The 16,336-nt window shown below is 50.2% G+C and overlaps 1 protein-coding gene across 1 annotated transcript; it reads right to left on the reverse strand.

The window, feature by feature from the left end:
* Positions 1–3,273: 3,273 nt before the first annotated feature.
* On the reverse strand, positions 3,274–7,308 carry SPMIP6 (sperm microtubule inner protein 6; the record flags this gene model as incomplete). Its single annotated transcript, XM_080637343.1, has 6 exons — positions 3,274–3,376; positions 4,399–4,488; positions 5,096–5,282; positions 5,862–5,984; positions 6,087–6,216; positions 7,171–7,308. The coding sequence occupies 6 exons, from the start codon at positions 7,306–7,308 to the stop codon at positions 3,274–3,276; spliced, it is 771 nt and encodes a 256-aa protein (XP_080493469.1).
* Between the last annotated feature and the right edge of the window lie 9,028 nt (positions 7,309–16,336).

A 16,336-nucleotide genomic window follows, 5' to 3' on the forward strand; every position in this document is an offset into this window, starting at 1 on the left:
TCATCCCCCATTGGGCTGTGGGCACCTGCTGCACCAGGTGCCCTTTGGGGTGTGAGTTACATGGAAGTGATTCGTGTCAACAACTAAAAAGAAGTCCTAGTAATTACTGTACTTTGTGTGGAACTAAAATCTTTTGTGATTATTGTACTTTGTGCAAAGAATATGATGAAAGTCTCTGTCAATGCCATTGTGAGGGGCGGAAAGAAACAAGGGAATAATTCCCTTGGTCAACCGTGTTATTGTGCAAAGGATTACACTTTGTTAAAGTTGCTTAAATGCTTTTAGGGAGAAAAAGGGGGGGGGGGGGGAGGTAATTTAGAGTTATATCCTGTTAAAAAAAAAAAAAAAAAAAAAGTGAAATCTATGCGTTGAACAAATGGCCATATGAGGGGTAGAGGTTAAGATGGTGGTTAGGCTTGACAGACGCTTCTGGAAACTTCTCGAAGATGTTTCTTCACTCGGAGATGAGACCCCAGCAACAAGAGGGAAGCAACGGTCGAGAGCCACGTTAATATCCGAGCAAAAAAGACAACAGAATTGGCTGAAGTCCAAGACCGGGAAGTATAAAAGACAGCCTCCCAAGGACCCGGGTGTGCGCATCTTTGGTGGAGCAGAGACTCCCCGGCGCACCCGGCGCTGCTTGCTTATTGCCTCTAAATATTAATCGATTGTAAATAAATTAATTAAACCAAATTAAGACTGAGACGAAATTTTTATAACAAGGGGATCCCAAGAAGGAAAGAGAAGGAAGGATTCGTGCTTCCTAAACCAGTTTTGGCCATTCATTGCCTCTGCCAGCACTTGCTGATGGCAGGGCCGCCCCAGAAAGCACTCCAAACCCAATCCAGTACATTGCACAACGCGCTGCAAACCCCATCTGCTCAAGTTTTCGCTGCCAAGCATCTGTCTAGCGGCAGAAGTTGGAGCCGCACCTTGCAAGAGGCGCCGGGGACGTGTCTCCGGGCTCTGCTAACGTTCCCCAGGCGGCAAGCCTCCTACCCACCACGACAAACGCTTGTGCAGCTCCTAACCCCCGGAGTGCGCGCGTCAGGGTGACCGTGACACCCCGCTCCCACGGGCCCTCCCGACCCCACTACCTGCGCTCTGCGGGACGGGGCACCCCCGTCTCTGCCTCCAGCCCCGGTCACCGCTCACCCCCCCGGGGAGGCGCACCCTAAACCCCCCCGGGGGCTGGTGCATCCTCCCCACCGCGAGCGCAGCGCCGGGGGCTCCGCACTTACCGGCAGCGGGGTACCGGGGCCGGGCGCTGCCGGCGGCGGCCGCAGCGGTTCCGGGGTTGGGCGCTCCCCGCGGCGCAGCCCCGCCCCGCCTCGGACCGGCCCCTCAGCCACGGACCGGCCCCCTCCCGGCCCGGAGCTCCCCGCTGGGACCGGCAGTTCGGTGCCCGCCACCCGCCGGCGGCCGGTCACGTTAAGGTTAATAGCGGGGGGACGTTCTGTTTGTGTTCTTGTAGCTGGGGCTGTGACGATGTGTTTTTCAGGCCATAGACCTTGCGGAAAAGCCGAGCAGGAACTGATGTGACCTAATTTGTACTTTATTTTTAGGGGTATGTTTTGTTTTGGGTGAGTTCCCTGTTGCATCTAACCCCTTGCCCTGTTACAGGGTGGGTGGTTTGATTTTGGTATCTACAGCGGGATATAGGTGGTTATTGAGTTTGGGGGCTTCTTTTCATAGGATCACAGGATGGTTTTGTTGGGAGGGACTTAAAAGCTCATCCAGCTCCAGCCCTCTGCCACGGACAGGGACACCTTCCACTAGAGCAGATTGCTCCAAGCCCCGTCCAGCCTGGCCTTGAACACTGCCAGGGATGGGGCAGCCACAGCTTCTCTGGGCACCCTGTGCCAGGGCCTCAGCACCCTCACAGGGAAGAACTTGTGCCTAAGAGCTCATCTCAATCTCCCCTCTGTCAGGTTAAAGCCATTCCCCTTGTCCTGTCCCTACCTGACTTTGTAAAAGGTCCCTCTTCAGATTTCCTGTAGCCCCCCTTTACATACTGGAAGGCTGTATCTTTTTATATCTGTAGCATGATTTATGGTTCATTTGGATGGCATGTTGGAGGGTTGTGTTTATTCTTTCTCATGGCAACCGAGCCTTTTCCACAAGCCTGGGGAGATTGACATGGGGTATGGTGTAGCTCTTCATGCTTCTTGTGGGAGTCATTACTGGGGGGCTTATTGAGAATGGAAAGTTAGTACTGCTGATAGTGGAGCTATATTTTTTGTTCCATTGGATTTTAGTGGGGTGGCTGTATTTTAATCACGTGAAGTGGGAATACTTTTAGTGGCAGAGTGAGACCTGTTGTTAACTCAGTTTGTCGTGCTGGAGCTTGTGCGAGGTTTATCTCCTGGAGCTATTTGGGCAGTTTAGGGATGGGAGGGAAGGAGGAACAGGAAATAGTTTAATGTAAAATACCAGCTTTGGGAGTTGGGGATAGAGATTTAAGTCCTCTCATTTTTCTGAGCTGTTTAGTGGAACTATAAGAGGAGGTGTAGTCTTCACTGTTTGTTTAACAAGTCCAGTGTTTTCATAGAGTATTTTAGTAGTTGAGTATTTTGTTTTCTATTTTGTTGGAGCCACTGGGAATGCCCAGAGGAGCTTGGAGATGGGGCTACCCTTGTGGCTCTGCTGGGGGCACTTGGGGTTTGGCAATGGTGGGGCTCTGCCAGGACATTTTTGGGTCAAGATGGGGTTTTCCTGGGGTTTTCCCTGCTCCAAGCAGGAATGTGAAGCCCCAGATGGCTCTGTGCTGGATCTTCCTTACCGTGGGTACCGCAGCCTGTGAGGGTATGATGTGCAGCACATGTGAAAAACCCTGGGTGGTGTTGCCTGTCGAGACTGGGCTCCCAGATCATAGTCACAGAAGGGCATTTCATGGCTTCATTAATTATGTGCTGCTTTCAAATCCCCCTCCTTATTTAGCCCGTGCTCGGTATCCCAGATGGATGGCAGATCTTCCTGGATAACTTGGCAAAAGCAAGCACGTCCTGAGCAGCTCAGCATGAAGCTGACAAACACGGATGACAGTGCCTGACTGCTGCTATTTTCTGTCTGTGTTACTGTGCTCTGAGAGCTTTTCTGTGCGTGCTTTCTTGGTCTCCAGCTTGCGAATGGTGGCAGGTACCAGCCCCTGAGGGCTGTGGAAGCATTCCCTGAAGTTTATCCCTCATTCCTAGGAACTTGCCCAGGCTGTAGGAGAGAGCAAGAGGGGAACTCCTGTTCGAGCCAGTTTTAATGAAAGCTCCTCTTTGCTCTTCAATAGGCAGGAATATACAGATCCTCGGACACAAACTCGGGGTGGATGGTGTAGCTGGCTCTCTGGACTCCTGCTGTATGTGCGAAGAAGCTTGAGTTCCACCTAGGAAAGCAGAGAATGTTATCAGCCATGGGAGGAAAAAACTCCAGTGAGGAAGAAGAAAAAAGAAGCTATGCCAGTCATAGGATCATGGAATAGTTAGGGTTGGAAAGGACCTTAACATCATCCAGTTCCAACACCCTGCCATGGGCAGGAACACTTCACACTAGACCATGTCACCCAAGGCTCTGTCCAACCTGGCCTTGAACACCACCAGGGATAGAGTCCAGGAAAATCTTCCTGTTTCTTAGTGGAGGAGACCTTGAGAAACCTCTCTCTGAGTCTCAGGCTGAGGGACAGCTTTGGAGAACTCAGTGCTTCCTTTTTGTTCTCATTTGCTTTTAGTTTCTGGGCACACGAATTCAAAGCCAATCACATTTTCTGCAAAGCCTGAGGCCTAATTTTTGCCCTTGGGGTACAGACGCAGTAGCAGAGTGATGGTTGAACAGCCTCCTCTCTTCCTTCACTGCTTTCCCAGTGCTGAAATAGCTGCCTCAGCAATGGAGACATCCTAAAGGTAAACATGCAAGGATTAAAAGGTGCTGCTGGACCTGCAGGGGTAAAGGACAGGGCTGATTACCATGGAATGAGCAGCATGAGCAGGGAACAGGTTCTTGGATGAAAAGAGCAAACAGTGACAACAGAAAATACAATAATGGCGCAAGAAAAATTGATGTGGTCCCAAAACCAAGGAGATGCAAAGCTATGTGCAGCCAGGCAAGATTTGGGGTGCCATACAGTCCACAGCCCAGCACCAGGGTGTCCTGCCCTCCCTGCTCACATCCACTGAGCGTGAGAAATGGAAGTGCAGTGGCTGCATTGCTGCCTGCATGGACACCGTGGTGAGACCTGCTACCACTCAGGCTAGGCAGTCTGCGTCATTGTCCCCAGAATAACCCTCTGAGGAATTGTGTGTGAAACCCTAATGAAGAGAGAGATAGTGGCTGGCTGGCATTGGTTACAAATGACAGGCTTTTCCCTAGGGCAACTAGCATGGAGCAGTGCCCCACTGAAGCTGTATGCACCTAGGTATCCTGCACTGCGAGGACGGCTGGTGGCAATGAGCACTGGCACAGAAAATTGCTCTGGGCCTCTGATGGTGGCACGGGATGGTCCTGCAAGAGACAGAGGAAACAGAGTGAGCGGTGGCCCTGAGAACAAGGGAGGTCATGTCCATCCAAACCCATTCAAACCCAAGGCAGCACAGAATGGTTTGGGTTGGAAAGGACCTTAAGATCATCTAGTTCCAAACCCCCTGCCATGGGCAGGGACACCTCACACTAAACCATGTCACCCAAGGCCTCATCCAACCTGGCCTTGAACACCGCCAAGGATGGAGCACTCACAACTTCCCTGGGCAACCCATTCCAGTGCCTCACCACCCTCTCAGTAAAGAATTTCTTCCTTATATCCAATCTAAACTTCCCCTGTTTAAGTTTGAACCCGTTACCCCTTGTCCTGTCACTACAGTCCCTGATGAAGAGTCCTTCCCCAGCATCCTTGTAGGCCCCCTTCAGATACTGGAAGGCTGCTCTGAGGTCTCCACGCAGCTTCTCTTCTCCAGGCTGAACAGCCTCAATTTTCCTAGCCTGTTTTTGTATGGGAGATGCTCCAGCCCCCTTAATGATTAACATACCTCATCCTAAGGCATCCCATCCCATCCCCTCCTACCCCAAGCCATCCCATCACATCCCATCCCATCCCAAGCAAAGCCATCCAAACCTTACAGCATCCTCTTCTATTGCAAAGAGTTTCCTTCTGGTGATGGGTGTCCCATCAAGGTAGTAGTCAATCCCTCGCAGGCAGCAGTGGCGCCCAGAGCAGGGGATGTAGTAGCTCTGGAAGGGTATCCTCCCTGTCACGGTGTACACTGGCACCCTGTGCAGCATGTCAGCAACCACCACCTTCTCTGAAGCAGGGGGATGGTGAGGGAAGGTGAGTGGTAGAAGCAGCAGCCAGCCTGTCAGCTGAATGGACACTGGCATGGTACAGGCACAACTACAGCCGGAGTACAGGGACAGGGAGAGGGTAATTACCATACTGATTGAGGCAGGTGGGTCTCAGGGGGCACATCACGGGTATGCTGTACAGCAAGGTGTTCATCCTTGTCTCCTGCAAGGAGCAATGACAGCCCTGTCAGGATTGCCACCCTTCTGCTGCAGAGCCTGAGGTCCAGCAGACCTGATGTGGCTCCAGTTTTGTGGACTCAGGAGGAGTTGACTCTACCTTGGGCAGGAGAGGGAGGGAAGAAGATTCCATACTCCAGGCTGTAGTGCTCGGACTTGTTCTCCAGGACATGTATTTGTTTTCATTGACAAAAACTGGCCTGTACTTCTCTGCAATGCGGAAGTGACAGACAGCAGTGTCCAGTGGTGCTGGGGACAGCCTTGGTCCCTGGGGGTTGTGGGATACCAAGAGGGGGTCCCCCCAAGCAGCACCTACCAGCAGGGGGTATTTAGGGGCTATAGAAGGGGAGAACCCTGGGTACTTGTGGGCATGGCTGGGACAGGGATAGTCTCAGTGCAGTGATGGGAACAGGCGGCTACGACAAAGCCACAAGTGCAGATGCTGAGCATGGATCCCTTTCCCATTGCGGGAGGGGATGAGAGATCTAAAAAGGGGATGAACAGAGCCGCTGTGTGCACCTTGATCCCCCTGACCCAATGGGGATGTGCCCTGTGTGACTGGGGCACAGCTGTGACCTTGGCAGTACCTTTGGATGTGAAGTTCCCAGGACTGTAGGCAGCAGGGTACATGGTGCTCTTGTAGTACTCCCGCATAGCTGCCCTCAGATCGGGCGGAACTTGGATTGTGGGGCTTGGCTCCGGAGGCATCGTTAATCCCTGCAGACAGCAGCAAGTGAGGAGAGGCACCCCGGCCGTGCGGCAGCGTCTGCCTTCACACGTCAGGGCACACAGTGAAGCCGATTATGGAGATCCGAGCACCAAGACTCCCTTCACAGTGGTGGATACGGGGGTCATAGCAACACTGTGATCCCACCTCCCAGGATCCCTGCTCCCCAGAACTGGGGACGTGATCTAGTGTGAGGTGTCCTTGCACATGGCAGGGGTTGGAACTGAAGGATCTTTAGGTCCTTTCCAACACAAACCATTCTATGATTCTACGGCTTGGCATCACTGAGTCCTTTCCCCCTGCACCCAGGGTGTCCATAGGCATCCGGGCACTTTGCAGAGTGGGACATGGTGTGGGCGTACTGGGACTGATAAGTATATGGCCAGCAGAGGCTGGGAAGGGAGTTACAGGGCCAAAGCAATGTCCTACAGCTGGCAAGCCCAAGAGGACTGGGGTCTTGCTGGGCAGATGGGTGCCCGGTTTCAAGGAGCCATTTCTGTCCCTGCACAGTGGTGGCATCCCTCTCTGTGCCCTCTGCTGGCTCCCTTATCATAATGCACATGCAAAGGAGGCTGCAACAGATGAGCCAGTTTGCATTGTACAACTACAGGCACTGACACGTGTGGGGAAAGATACATGTCCCACAGACACTGTTCACTCTGAAACCCACCGATGGGCAGTGTGAGAGCTTGCACAGGTGACAGCCAGCCCGAAGAGCCTGAAGCCACTGCAGGGTGCAGCTCCAGGAGACAAGGAGCCAGCAGCAAGCACAGACTCTGAGTGTCAAACTCTGTCCTAACCAGGGAGCACAACCCTCCCACCCCCATTACACACATGCAGCAAAGCACCCCATGAGTCCCTGAGCCATTGTCCTGCCTGGCCCTGAGCATCCACAGCTGCGCAGGGGCAGAAATGCTGAGGTTTCCTCCTCATACAGCTCTTACCTGTGTTAGGAACTTGTTTTCTTTCCTGGCCTCCAGCAGCCCCTTGTCACATATGGCCTTTTTGACAGAGTATGGTGGGCGGTAGGAGTCAGTGTAAGTGCTGACGGGGGTCTTGTGCTTTTTGGAGAAGAGGAACATGGTGCAGCAGCCTGCCAGGGTGGGAGCTCTCGGAATGCCAGAATGTGCAGGAGATGCCCCGCCTGGATGTGCTGCACTGCACGGGGCTGGGGACTTGCAGCCAATGCAGGAGAGGGAATGGGGCTGGTGGCACTCAGTGCTCTGCCAGCCCAGGGTGGTGCTTGTGTCATCAGTGATGTCATAACACAGGAGCAGGGGTATTTGGTGTCTGTGTCAGTTCTATGGCTGCGTGCTGGTTCCAGCCTGGGGCACAGCAATTACCGTCTGCAGCCCTCCACAGGCTGCACCGTCCTGGCTTTGTTCTGGCCCCTGCTTCCTCCCCTCCTGCAGGCGATTACCTTAACAATGGTAGGAAACTGTTTCAGCTGGTCTTAGTCAAGATAATTTTATTTTGGGAGGTGCACAAACAGTGATTGTGACATTTCCAGCCCCTCTCTTCCATGTTTCCTTGGAAATACTGCAGCAACCCAGCTCCATGCACACAGCACCGCACCAATGCCAGGGCACATCACCAGGCACAGTGGTACCCATGGCTCTTGGGGTAGACAGGGGAATTACTGCCTGCTGTGTTTCTCCTTTTTAATTAAAAAGCTGAATTCAGGCGATCCTGTGTGGTTTGTTTGCTCTTGTGTCCCGAGTGATGGGTTCTGCAGTCAGTGAGCGATCCTCATCCACCTCAGCTGCAGAGAGGCAGCTGGGTTATGCCAGGGAGGGATGTGCATGAAGTGGGTTTGCTTTTCCCTGAGCTAGGGAGTGGAGCGGAATCCCCTGCAGAAACCTGGCTTGTCACACAATGCCAACTCAGAGCCCTGCTCTGTTCATGCGTCTGGCCCTTCTGCTGCATGTCCTTGGATATGACCATCCATCTTGGCAGGCTGGATGCCAACCCCTTTACCCCCTTGAAGGGCTGCAGAGCCCTGCTCTGTTTGCTGGTGGAGCTGGGCAGCTGGGTACTGTCCTGGGTTCAGCATAGCAGTCATTTTTCTCCTTCTTAGTAGCTGGTGCAGTGCTGTGTTTTTTGACTTTCAGCCTGGGAACACCGCTGATAACACCGACGTTTTTAGTTGCTGCTCAGTGATGTTTACTCTGACTAAGGACTTTCTGAGTCTCATGCTCTGCCAGGGAGGAGGGGAAGCCGGGAGGAAGCAAAGACAGGACACCTGACCCAAACTAACCAAAGAGGTATTCCATACCACAGCATGTCATGCCTAGTATAGAAACTGGGAGCAGTTACCCAGACGGGCTGGATCACTGCTCTGGTCAGGCTGGGTATTGGTTGGTGGGTGGTGAGCAGTTGTATTCTCTTTCCTTGTTATTCCCCTTATCATTATTATTATTGGTGGTAGCAGTAGTGATTTGTGTTATACCTTAGTTACTGGACTGTTCTTAATCTCAACCCATGGGAGTTACATTCTTTTGATTCTCCTCCCCATCCCTCTGGTAGCAGGGGGGAGGAAGAAGAGGGAGAGTGAGCGAGCGGCTGTGTGATCCTGAGTTACCGGCTGGGCTTAAACCATGACACCGTCTAGTGTGAGGTGTCCCTGCCCATGGCAGGGGGTTGGAACTTAATGATCTTAAGGTCCTTTCCAACCCAAACCATTCTGTAAGTCTACGATTCTATTATCTGGGCAGCACCACTCTGCAGAGATGTGGTCTCCGAGCCTCCCTGTTGAGGAGGGATTAATCCTGCACTGCACAGACTGTCAGCATGCGCCACTGCCTCCCTTATGGCTGTCTCCTGGGGTTTCCAGGTGTTGGACTTCACATTCAGCGCTTGGCTTTTGTGCCAACAGCTTTGGGAGACCAAAATGGCTTCAATGCTGGAGAAAAGGTTATTTTACCCATTGATATCATATAGATACAGCACTTCTGCTTCTGTCACAGCCCAGACACACAGGCATGAGGGCTGGCACCCCCTGATTTCAGTATCCGTGACTGCCAGGGGCCAAGGGAGATGGTGCAGTTCGTATCCTCTAACCGCGGTTCGCTCCAATGAGAAAGGCTGGCAGGCTGGTTTTCATATGTATGCTTTTTAATATCATTAATTCTGTTACACTACACACAACCAGTAACAATGATAAATACTGCAATGGAAATGTTAAAAAAAAAATATTATACATGTTTCATGATTTTGGGGAAAAAAAAAACCAAAACCAACCCACATTTTTAAAAATAAATTAATGCATAAAACTGATGGTAGAAAAAAAGAAAACCCCAAACAAACCACAACACAAATGATCTGTTTAAGGCAATACTCTACGCAGACAGGAACAGAAGTACAACAGTGTGCTACATGTTCTGAATGAGAAAGAAAGAGAGAAAAGAAAACCTTTACAAGATGCAGACTGATGCTTGGGGAGTGAAAAATCTCCCCAAACCAGCTAATAAAACCAATGGCCAAGTTAAGTGCAGCATTAATACGCTCTGCATGTCAAATGATTAGCAGGTTCCTAACACGGACTAAGGTCAAGCTACGACAAATTTATCTTCCTAATTAAAAGGTTACTCAGGTCAAACCCTACATTTAACTCTACTTTGCATTCGGCTGTTTCAGCTATGTTTCACTATATGCAAGGACAGCCGAAAATCCATCTCCTGCTCTTGATACTAACGCAAAGGTCAGAAGGTTTCTCCTCCTGAAAGATATTTCCATTCAACACATCCAAAAAGGATCTCTCCTTTGGTGATCCTGAAATGCATCCCACCACCCCCTCCCCTGGGCACTGCACAGGGAAAGGAGACCTGGGAAGCATTTGCTTGGGTTGAATTCTTCCCAAGCTGAGGATATGAAATGGAGGTGCAGATTTGATCCGGACTCAGAGTGCAGTTTCCCTGCCTCCCGTAAATGTCTGTCTGGAGCCTCCTGAAAGCACTTTGCCAGCATGAGAGAAACCCTGCCTGTATCCAGGCCCTGGATACAGCCGCAACATTTGCCGTTAAGGTTGGCGTGAAGCTCCATACCTGCTTGGACAGCCAATGATCCCCAATTATTAATGCAGCCCTGAACTTGGCCACTGAAAGGTGGACTATAATCACAATGCCAGAAAAATCCCCCTCTTCTTCATTAAAGAAAAGAAAAAGGACAGCAGCCACTTTCTGCCAGCTTCCCCCAGTGGATCCCCATCAGCTGCCAACTACACGAGATGAGCAGTGCAAGATCTCATCAGCATCGACCCAGTACATTCCCAGTAAGGTGCATGTCTGCAAGGTGCTGTCAGGGGGCAAGGAAGCTTCTTGGGACATGGTCAGAGCCTCCTGTACTGCCCTGCTAGGGTGTGCATGAAGCTATGGTACACAAGGAAAGAAACCCAAGCGGGGTTACTAGATGATGGCCAACAACTACTTGAGGCTGCCTTGGGTTCGGATGGGAGAGGGGGATGCAGAACTGGACTGAGTCACTTTGGTGCAACTGCCTCTGATGCTCATCACTAGTGCATGTGGCAGGGAGGAGGAAAGGCAATGGCTGCTTTGAGAAAAGAGATGGGAAGGACATGTGCAATATAACAAGGCTTGCAATTCTAGGACTAACCACTGGACACGGATACCAAAGATTACCTGTGACAACTAGCTATCCTACCATTGCTGCTCCTTCCTCCACTTCTTGGTTTGATTCTTCTTCAGTTTGGGAAGCTGTGGCTGGTTGGCATGATGGCCAGCACTGACTCTCCTACCCCAACACTGCACAGCACACGTGGTGACTCAGCTACAGGATGTAGAGTGAGGTCTGGAAGCTGCATGTTCAGCACAGACCAGCTCTGCATACAAGCAGCACCTGCTTTCAGACCCTTCAAAAAGCTTTTTAATGGTGGCTCGTTTCCCTTATTAAACTGAAGGTTCAATAACCTCTGTGGAAGGAGTAAAAATGGTTTAAAAATGTGCAAAAAGGGAGGGGAAAAAGAGCAACCTTCTGAACTTACTCCACTGCAAAGACTTCATCCTCTGCAAGAGTCTTTCTCCCTAAAGAACGACAGCCCTACCAGCGAGCCTTACAGCATCCTGTGGGCCTCAGCACAGCCCACAGGCATCCCTCCCGTGCTTCTGCTGCAGGTCTGCAGCCTGCACCATGACAGTACATGCACTGTCATCACTGGGACCTGGTTTGTGGGTCCCAGACCTTCTGCATCTCCGAAACGTCGAGGGTGAAGGTGGCTGGCTCAGTTTGCTGCATCACACCAAGTCTTCACATGGGCCTGGTGAACCCTCAGCTCCACAGCCTTCAGGAGGGCGAAGAGAAAATCCCAGCTTGCTCCCTGGCTCACCCACCATCACGCTTGTTGGATCTCCCACTGGTCTGATGTTTGGGTTTGTCTCAGCTACAAGATGAACACAGCTGCTACTGCAGGTTTTCCACGTAAAAAAATGAGCAAAGAAGTCAGTGAGCTGGGGATGGAGGTGAAGATGACAAAACCTATAAAGGCTGCTGTGAAGAGGTTGTCTAAGTTTTCCAGCCCTCTCCATGTGTCTGTATTACATCTTTGCGTCCCCCAAATCATGCAGGCTTGAGGAAGGTGGGTAACAAATGGACTCACAGCATTTTTTGGGGTGCAGAAGCAAGAAGGCAACCTGGGTGGACAGCAGTGCTTTCCAATGAGCTCACCTGGGGCAGCTGGATGGGCAACTAGCATGGGAATGCTGCTCCAGGAGGGCAAACATCTCAGCAAGTAACTGGACTTATCTCAGCATGGCATTTTGTTGGCCTTTTCTTTTCCTGGTGCTTACTGTGCTGGTTTCCAGTGACATAATGAGGCCTCTTTTGTACTTTCCACTCCCTGTTGCAGTCCCACCACCACCTGTATCACCATCTTTTACTATAGAAATGGCTGCACACACCAGGCACAATCAGCAAAAGCTGCAACCTGTCCTGCCACTGTCTGCATGGACCATGATGCTCTGCTCCATGTAATCTCAATTAGTCCCTGGCTTTTGCCTCCCTTGCAAGCTGTCAAAGGACTGCTCAGCCACCATTTAGCTGCTGTGGTCCTGGGATTGCCACCAATGTCAAGGCAGGCAAAAGAGGGGATGTAGCTGTAGATTTTTGGGAGCAATGCCTCAGCTCAGCTGCATAATACAGGGAGTTAAAATATGGATGCCAGCACCTGTGAGAAACCTGCATTAATCTTCTGTAGGTAATTCCAGGTCACAACCATTTCCTCTATGCTAAATTCCTGGTCCTTCTCCTTCAGGGCTCGTGTGGCTCTGTAACAGATGTGGCTTTGTCTAATGAGATATCCAAGGTTTGGAGCAAGTCCTCTCACAGGAGAGCTGTGAAAGGAAGTGACAAGGATGCAGTGTCCTCCTAGAGGTGAAAAACACCTTAAAATCAAGACCTTTCCACGCGTTCCCCTTATACTCAACCTAGCCCAGCTTGCCCTGTGGCACTGCCCATCAATGTAGATGTGAGCCTATGTGAGCCTTAAAGAATGGAAAAGTGAAGGAGCGTAGGCAAAACTGCCAGTCTATACCCTCAGATGGTTACATGGATGCTAAAAGTAAGAGTGTGAAACTGCCAACTGAGCCCTTCAATGCTCTCTTCCCTCTTGTGAGCACTCTCTATCCCAGTTGTTCTCCTAAATTCCTTAATTCTACTAGCAAGGGATAGAGCTGTTGGGATGCCAAATCTTCTTACATGTTCTCTGTGCCATCATGGAGCTTAAGAAGCCAGTTGTGCAAGAGCCAGTTTCCAGATAACTGGGAAACACATGATGCCAAATATTTAATCTCTCTACTAACTTCTACCCTGCAGCCTTCTGGCACATGCAAGCAACACCAGAAGCTGATAAACAGAGGAAAGCAAATTAGTGCTTTGAAAATATCCATAAAATGTCTATAGCATGCTTTTTACATCTGGCAGAGCTATCCTACCAGTGATTCCTGTCACACATTTGGCAACATCCATGCAGGGTGGTGGTAGCATCTTCGAAAGGCAGGTTTCCTGTCCATTCCCTTCTGTGCTGTAGAAGGGAACAGACATCAAGAGGGTACGTGACTTGCCTGTGGTTAGAGCAAATGTTTACCATGTGCCAACAGCAGCAAGGAACACCAGATCTCATTCCTGTGCTCTAACAGTCCATCAGACTCTCCACAGTTGTATCTGGCTGCAGTGCTGGCTCGGGCACATGGTGTTTCTGGTGTGTGCATCTGAAAGTGAGCTTTTCTCCCTGCTGGTTTCAGCACTGCACTGAGATAGATTAACTGGGACAACTGGGATCTGCCCTAGGCCAAGACAGCACTTGGCAACCTTTCTAGTTACTGCTTGTTTTCCCTTTCCTGTTGTTCCATCTGGTGCCCAGCTGGGTCCTTCCTTTCTTCAAAAGCATCTTCATGTTTCTGTTGAGTCACACATAGGGAGCTGTACTTTTCAAGCCTCCTGCCTGCTGTTGTACATCTTGCAGGCCAGCCTGAGGACATACTCTGCATGGAAAGGAAATGATTCTGCTCAGTATCATGGACCAGTGTGCCAGCCAGCACGCAGCTGAGCCAAGTGGGTGCTTCCTTTTGGGAAAGGAGCTGGAAAGACAAACCAGAAGCAGCTGAGTCCATCCTGCCCATGGGGGAGCATCCTGAAGTCCCTTTCTAAGTTCATGCAGCAGGCTTGGTCACCTGTTTTTGCAGTCACAAGGCATCTGCAGGCAAGACATCCAGAATAGCATAGCAGACACAGTGACCAAGCATACATGTTGGGGGTAGATGTGTAGCAACATCAGATATGATCCAGTGGCTCTTCCAAGGGCTGGATTCAAGATATGTCCAGTAAGACATCAAGCGAGCCTTAAGGGTGGTTGCCTGAACATCAGCCTCCTTTCAGCCAAAGTTTATTTACAACCACCATGACTAAACCATGACATCTAAAGACCTTCCTCAACATTAGGAGGATGTTCCTCCTCACACAGACATCTGGAAATGGGGAGTTTGTGGACAAGAGATAAGTGCTGAGACACTGGAGTTCAAAGCCAGCTTACATTAAAGAGCAAAATTATCATGTGATAAAAGGAACTTTGCTTAAACTTGAGTAATTTCGTGACTGAAATTACATAAAGTCCTAACAAAAAGCCAGTCTGGCTTTAGCAGGAATCAAATGCAAGCTCCTTTGTGAAGACACCAGATCAATATCCTTAAGTCCTATTTGCATGGTAATTTAGATGGACAGCAATGTCTTTCATTGTGCTCCTCTCCTTGGTATTCTGTACAACTTTGGCCTGAAAATGGGGCCTGAGAAGACTATATGGTTTGGTGCAAAGACTGGAACACAGAATAATTTGCTTTTTTGCATGCAACCTGCATTTAGGAGAGTGCCTAGCAGCTCTGCAGATTTTAGGTCTTTATAATACTATGTCAGAGAGTCAGGGCTTATACTCTGTTTTTCCAGGCCAAGGTAGCAAAGACTGGTCTAAGGAGAGCAGCGCCAGAATGGCCATGTATCTGTACACCTTCCCACAAAGTCACTACAGCATAACCTGCACTGAGGGCACACAGAAAACCTGGCAGAAGCAAAGGTCTGAACATGAGATGAGACCAGATAGGGAGAGCCAGCCTTATCTGCCATTAATACAGACTGACAGGCTGTCCACCACATTCCATAATGAGCCAACAAACATGCCACATGGTTGTAACCTGCTTAAGGGGCTGTGGTTCAGAAGGGTTAGTGTTCAATTTTCTATGATAGCCACATGTGCATTGCCTTAATCCATTCAGCCTTCCTGATAACAACCCTACACAGGTAACTACTTTTCCCCACCCCTTCTACTTTATCCCCCTGATAAAATATACGAACACAAAGCATAGAGAGGAGAAGCCAAAAAATTGCCATTTTATGGTCCTGTACTGTCATGCCAAAACAGCTATTTGTGCAACCAACTCCTGTGTGTGCACGGAAAAACACTTGGCCTGTGCTTTGGTCTGTATTTGGTGAAAGCACTGGCTGTAACATTTAAATTCATCTCCCTCCCTAAAGGGTTGTGCAAGAAGTAGATGCACATTACACAATGCAAAGGGCTGAGGGCAGTCGCAGGGTTGAGGAATGCCTCAGGGCACACGGCAGGCAAAAACGAGCAATGGGGGCATTAAAAGGACTTGGTCATTGTGCCATGGGGTTATCAGGGAAGGTCTGTCCGTCGGAGGGGAGGTGTTAACCCTGGGAGATACAGTGTCAGCAAGCCTCATTCTGTCTTAGATCAAACACAATGGCAGCGTGACAGAGACCTGTGGGACCTGCAGCCCTCCATGGCTGACCCATGTAAACAGATGGTTTGTTGCTCTAGCAGGCACACCGAAATGCTCCTGAGCAAGGGCTGTGGGAAAGGCGCAGTGTGTGCAGCCCGGCTGGAAGGCACAGAGACTGACCTAGAAGGATAAATGTGATGTAAAATACTGCATGGTACCAATGCTGAACTGCAGAGTCCTTCTTGAGAGGAGTGATGACTTAAACAGACTCGGTCACGTCCTACAGGGTTTGGTTTGACCATGGTGTTTCTGTTAGGTTTTGACTACAATCCCCATTAAAAAGACTCCTTAAGGAATGTTTTTTCTCTTTTATCTTTTCTCTCTACACAGTGTTGTTAGAGCTCTCCCCCCAAGTCCAGACAACTTGTTAACCTCATCCTAACCTATTATATATTCCCCCCAGCATTACCAGGTGGTGTGAAAGGGAGAGGAATTTACTTGAGGAACACCCTTCCTAGAGGAGCTGGGAAGTTAAGCAGCACTTCTGCATGAGGAGGCAGGGATGCTTGGTAAACAGCACCACTGAGTCCTCTTTCTGTGTTGTGGAGCCAGGGTGGCAGCATGCTATTTAAGGGATGGGGGGCCAAACATAGCTTTAACAGTTTTCCATACCAGCTAGTGAACAACAGAGCCCAGAAATCTTGTGTGCCTGCTCTTTTGCTCACACGGTGGATGGTGTTGTGCTTCACACCGCACAGACTGAAACCACAGGATGTCAAATAAATCTTCTCCTAACCATGAAGAGGACTTCTTAAAGACTCAGCTCACTTCATGCAGATTTCAGATGGGGGAATCTGTCTGCAGGGAT

Source organism: Psittacula echo (assembly GCF_963264785.1).
Source record: "Psittacula echo genome assembly, chromosome: Z".
Classification (NCBI taxonomy): Eukaryota; Metazoa; Chordata; class Aves; order Psittaciformes; family Psittacidae; genus Psittacula; species Psittacula echo.